Source organism: Mytilus californianus, unplaced genomic scaffold (assembly GCF_021869535.1).
Source record: "Mytilus californianus isolate M0D057914Y unplaced genomic scaffold, xbMytCali1.0.p SCAF_14, whole genome shotgun sequence".
Taxonomy (NCBI): domain Eukaryota; kingdom Metazoa; phylum Mollusca; class Bivalvia; order Mytilida; family Mytilidae; genus Mytilus; species Mytilus californianus.
The window spans coordinates 7,961,018-7,967,017 of NW_026262626.1; the positions used below are offsets into that span (position 1 = coordinate 7,961,018).

Consider the following 6,000-nt stretch of genomic DNA (forward strand, 5'->3'; position numbering starts at 1 on the left):
CCCTAAAATAGAAAATAAAAGATGTGCATGGGACAAAATCGCACACAATACATAGAAAAAATACAAATTATCAATGAACAGAGCTTTTATTCCTGTTCTTCATCTTGAAAGTATCTGGAGGGTCTTCAACGAGGAAAAGAACCATTCATACTCCGAAAAAACAACAGCCACACACTTGACTATGTGGATTAAAATGTTTTGCTTTATCCTACACCCTGGATTTTTTCTCCAGAAGACCTCAGCTTCCCTTTGCACCTAGTGCGGACAAAAGTATTGCCGTAGATTTTTTTTATTAACTTTTCGGTAATGGTGTGGTAGGGTGGGTAGCTGAGGTCTACTTGAGAAAAAATCCAGAGTGATGTTCGGCTTAGTCTTTTTTTATAATGTAATAAGCTGGCAAATTATGAAAGCTCATGTCTTAATTGATAGGCATAGAAATAAAAAGAAAACGTATGAAAACCAATAACAATCTACCGGAGACAAAATAACGTTGGTTTAGGCAACTAGTATGATGGTCTGGATGCGTATTTCTTCATTTCTGTATTCTTTGATATTCTATTCCATTTTTCTCTATTCTTTAATCAGTGTTTCAGGCCCTTTTTCTCTATACTTTATCATGTTTATTTCTTTATACTTTTTGCCAATTATTCTATTCTCTTTATATTTTAACACCTCATTATTCTATTTTTTTTTATTTCTTGGTCCATTGTCTCTATTATTTATATTTTTTGCCCACTATTCTCTATTCCGTAAACCCCCATCCACACCCAGGCTCTAGTTAAGGTCACCATATAGCTTTCAAAAATAAGCAAAACTAATACCGAGTAGGCTCCGAATGGCAAAATGATTGAATGCTAATCCCGGTTTGAATTGTGAAATTGCGGAAATTTGTTTTTCAATCAATTGATCAAGCAAAACACATTATCGTCCTGAATGTTCGTATAATGGACCTTGGTCATGAATTCTAATCATCTGTGATCAACCTTTCTAAATTTAAAAGTAAAGATCACGCACCCTTATTGTTCAGATTGATAAAGTCTTTTGCATCCGTCGACATTATCTTCGATTAAAGATTTGATAACCACAGTGACTGTGCATGCATACTTTAACGACCGAGGTAGTTTTCTTATAAGTTTTAAAAATTATAACCTCCCTTGTTAATGTGATGTTGTAATCAATCTATTTATTTGTACCATCTTTATATAATATTATATTGTACAATTTAAATTTATGTTTCGTTTAATATTTAAATATAATAATTTATTTTTTATTGAAGATATAAACAAGGTAATTTGAAAGGCTTTGATTCATTTATCACCGTAGTTGAATTCATAAGTCAGGCGGTCTATTTTGTCTACATTATGTTGAAAGAACACCGGAATGTTAACATTGGCATAATTTACTATCAATGACTGTGAAACAAGAAAGGAAAACATTGTACATTATAAAACGAGAAATGATTAAAATTAAATACAAAATTCTTGTTTAGTGAAATCAAAAACGAAAAACGGAAACACTTTTGATTTTCATTTTGGTTTTAGAGAAATCAAAAACAAAAAATGAAAACACTTTCGTTTTCCGTTTTGGTTTTAGAGAAATCAAAAACGAAAAATGAAAACACTTTTGTTTTTCGTTTTGGTTTTTGAGAAGTCAAAAACGAAAAATGAAAACACTCTCGTTTTTTGTTTTTTGTTTTTTAATATTTCAAAATGAAAAACGAATGAACGTAAATAGACACGGACCATGAAATCAATAGTCTTTCAATTATCTATTATTGTGATCTGACAGAAGAAATATTTGTTTCCAAAATCGTAGATGGGGTTCAAGCAAACTCGCCAAGTTTTGTACTTACCTTGTTTTAAATTATTTCCTCACGAAGAATTTAAACACAATGTCCAAAGTTTCGGTAATTTAAGTCAATTTTCATTGACACATGTGGAGCAGGAACTTCTGAACTTTCCGAAACAGCTGACTTCACCCCGGTTTAAGTGGGATTCGTGTTGCTCAATTTTTATTTTTTAGTGTAGTATTTGTTATTTGTTCGTCTTTCCGTTGTTTTTGTTTTTCTCTTCATCTCATAAGTTTTGATTGTTCTTTAGATACCGTCTGCTTTTTGTGGTAAATAAAGGCAACAGTAGTATACCGCTGTTCGAAATTCATAAATCGATTGAGAAAAAAAAATCCGGGTTACAAACTTAAACTGAGTCAAACACATTAAATATAAGAGGAGAACTACGACACAACATAGAAATGTATGTAATACTATCTATTACAACGATTGAAAAAAGAATTGAAAAATTCATGCTATTTGTATTCATATTGCTAATATGTTTTCAATAAACAGGAGTTCTGAAAATCAATACTAAATCTAAACTATCCAAAAAAGAAGTAAGCAACATACATTGTATATGTACTTTCCTTATTAATTCAAAGGAAAAGGTGTTTTGGTTCTTGACATAAAAAAGTATAACAAAAATACTAAACTTGACAGTAACCTAAAGCTATAAGGAACTAAAGTATAACTGTTCCCGAAAAGTCACAGTGATGCCTTTGACACGGAACAAAAAATCACATCTCCCTGCTAAATTAATACAGTTACCTGTTACAAATCTATATATAGATTTAAAATTCGAATAGTACTTATATTTTGATTTCAAGTGATTCAGTTTAAGTTGTCATGTAATAGGAAAGCCTGTGAATTCAGTTACTAGTAAATTATAACTGCATCTATTTATTTTATTCTAGGCTCATTTTGTGTTTATTCCAACAAAAGATGAACCAAAAAACTTCGCAGCAGTGATTGGAGTAATGATTTATGTAAGATCTATTCAATTTAACTATCATTTTTTTCACAAAAATAAAAGCAGTTTATGTTCATAAAAAGATAATTATTTTGGATATTGGCAAAATATGAAATTGTAACTATTTCCTGATATGCACTTACTAAAACATTATCACAAGTAAACCAGTTTTGATCTGAAACAACGGTTATTTTGATATCAAACAGTCTTAAATGACTGAACATTAAATTACTAAGTTAGTTTCGGTCTTTCATTTAATTTTCATACTTAACCACGGCGGTAAATTCAGTACTGTTCATAAATTGTTCTTGCAGTAAATTTAGAACTGTTCAGTCTATGTTTAGACTGTCCAGTAGGTGTTATATACCTGTACACATCAACATTGTAAAGAGTGTCTAAAAGTTACGGAACAGTACGGAATTGACTTCAAACAGACGGAAGACACATAAAGTATTAATATCATTTCAAATATAAAAAAGCAACACTTTATTCTTCTTAAGAATATATGTTTATGAGTAATAAACATGAATGTAACGAACAATTGTTGGCATTACAGGCTGGAAGTTACAATCCAAATTATGAACATATAGTTTCTAAGCTCAAAGACGTAAAACATAATGGTAAGTAAACGGTATATACTTTAATTATAAACTGTAAACCGAGCCAAAGATTATAATGAATGGACACTTACTGATCGTTTACCCTATTATAATACCACATGTGTTGTAAAAAAAGGAAAAGGATAAGATACTAAGATGATATTCAAAACCATGTAAACGATAAAAAGAAGATTAGTGGCCAAATGATTTTTAAATTTACCTAGACATGGATATGAATAAATCGAAAAAGTACGTATGATATTAAAGCCCTAACGGGAGGGATTGTACTTGATTTTCATATGATGAAGACATAATCTGTCAATCAGTTTAATTGAGGTTTGGAGCTGGCATGTCAGTAACTGCTAGTAGTCCTTTGTTCATTTATGTAACATTCTAATTTTGCTTAGTTTCTTTTTGTTACCTATTCTGACATCGGACTCGGACTTCTTTTAAACTGAGTTTTACTGTGGGTATTGCTATGTGTTTCTTTTTTCTAAATTGACTAGAGATATAAGGGGAGGGTTGAGATCTCACAAAACATGTTTAACCCCGCCGCATTTTTGCGCCTGTCCCAAGTCAGGAGCCTCTGGCCTTTGTTAGTCTTGTATGTTTTTTTTAATTTTAGTTAATTTATATGTTTTGGAGTTTAGTGTGACGTCCATCTTCACTGAAGTAGCACACTATTTTACCTCCGGGTGCGGGACTTTCTCGCTGCATTGAAGACCCATTGGTGGCCGTCAGATGTTGTCTGCTCTTTGGTCGGGTTGTTGTCCCTTTGACATATTCCCCATTTTCATTCCTAATTTTATTTAAATAGTTGCAAAGTCCAAAAAACATGGCAAGCTCGAAATCAATTTTTGTTTGATGGACGACCACTTTACATTACAAAAGTGGAACAGGAGGTTTTTTTCTGACGGAATATTCATTTGCACCTTTTGCATGTTTGGCTAATTTATACTTTTTTTTAGCGGAAATTTGTTTTCACTAAAAAAACAAAATTATATTTATGATATTTACTGTTTGCATTATTTGGGGCAAAATGTTCATTTTCTTCCTAAATTGGCCAAGAATATCTTTCAGTTCTAACTAGGCCAACATATTCATTCTTAAAATGCTCCTGTCGATATCTTAACTTTTTTTATAGGTGATAAGGAAATCCTGGACAACTTTCCAATCATTGATCTGTTCCCAAAAACTACCCGCTGTTGGTACCGATATTGTGGGAGTTTAACCACACCACCGTGTACAGAGACTGTTATATGGACTGTGTTTGAAATGAGCATTTCTATGTCAGAATACCAGGTAATTATAAATCGATAAAAAAAAACAAATGTGATCGTTTTATCAATCGTCTAACTATTAATGCGTTTGAATAATTGAAAACTAAAAAATCTATAGAATATTAGAATATAGTAGAGATTAAATGGGTACGTTAACATTTTTTTCTGAAAAAAAGTACAAAAATGTAGATATAAGGAACTTTAGTTATTTGTTTCGTTATGTTACGATCTCTTTATCACATACCAACTTCAACTTTTATTCATTAGTGAGATTGTTGATGAATACTACTAATAAACCAACTTATTTTCGCAGATACTTTATTTCGCGTTTAGCAATTTTCAGCCGACTTCGCGGCGATTTTTTTCGCGGTTTACTCATTTCCTTGATGTAATTATATGAGAGAAGACCCTAGTGTTATATATTCGCGACGATTTTTTTAGCACTCGCGAAAGACGAGAAAATAAATCGCTCGCGAAAATTAGTTAGAATACAGTATGTTGTAAGATTAAGTTTAAAACTAAACATTAATCTGACAAAAATCTTACGAAATCAAGACGAAAAAAAAACAAAAAAAAACAAGCAAATTTCAAACAAAACACAATAAAATTAGTAAATTTGAAACAAAATGCAACAAGTCAAAAACACTTTGATAGCCAATAAAAATATGAATTGAACGGAAAAATGCCGATAACATTTATACGCTTATTTGAATATTATAGTTAAAGGAATTCAGGAAATTGATGGGAGAACACGAAATATTTACAGAAGGTGACAATAATATAGTGGATACATTTAGACCTGTACAGCCATTGTTACAACGCAAGGTTTCACTAAGCTGTCCGTGCAATAGAAAGAACTCTCGTGGACAAAATCGTCGACAAACTAAGGAATACGGTTGCATTACCCATGGATACGGAGACATAAAAAGCCATCAGACGTATTCTCATCATTCATCTGGAACCGATAAATGTCTATTTTCAATTCCGGAATAGGTTTTTATGATCTTTGAACTACTATAAGTTGTAGCAATATAACAAGATAACAATGTAGCACAGTTATCAATAAAGAATACCAAATTTTGTATTTTGTTGTGATTGAAACAAATGCATTATATAATTATAAAGCATTGATTGTTCGTCAATCATTTTTCACTACTATTCAAATGAGAGCCTTTGCGGTTTTTGCTCTATCGAAATAAAGGGTAGAAGATAAAGAATGGATGGAATGGGTTAACATAATTGATAGAGAAATAAAAGAAAAAATAAAAAAAATAAAGAAAATGGCCCAACAATTAAAAAGATGCAGTAAACATGAGAAAT

The 6,000-nt window shown here is 31.3% G+C and overlaps 1 protein-coding gene across 1 annotated transcript; it reads left to right on the top strand.

Annotated features, from left to right (window-relative positions):
• Positions 1-2,749: 2,749 nt before the first annotated feature.
• Positions 2,750-5,724, top strand: LOC127724129 (carbonic anhydrase 12-like). The gene is made up of 4 exons (XM_052230991.1): positions 2,750-2,817; positions 3,358-3,421; positions 4,545-4,702; positions 5,401-5,724. The coding sequence occupies exons 1-4, from the start codon at positions 2,809-2,811 to the stop codon at positions 5,671-5,673; spliced, it is 504 nt and encodes a 167-aa protein (XP_052086951.1). The 5' UTR covers positions 2,750-2,808; the 3' UTR covers positions 5,674-5,724.
• Positions 5,725-6,000: the final 276 nt, after the last annotated feature.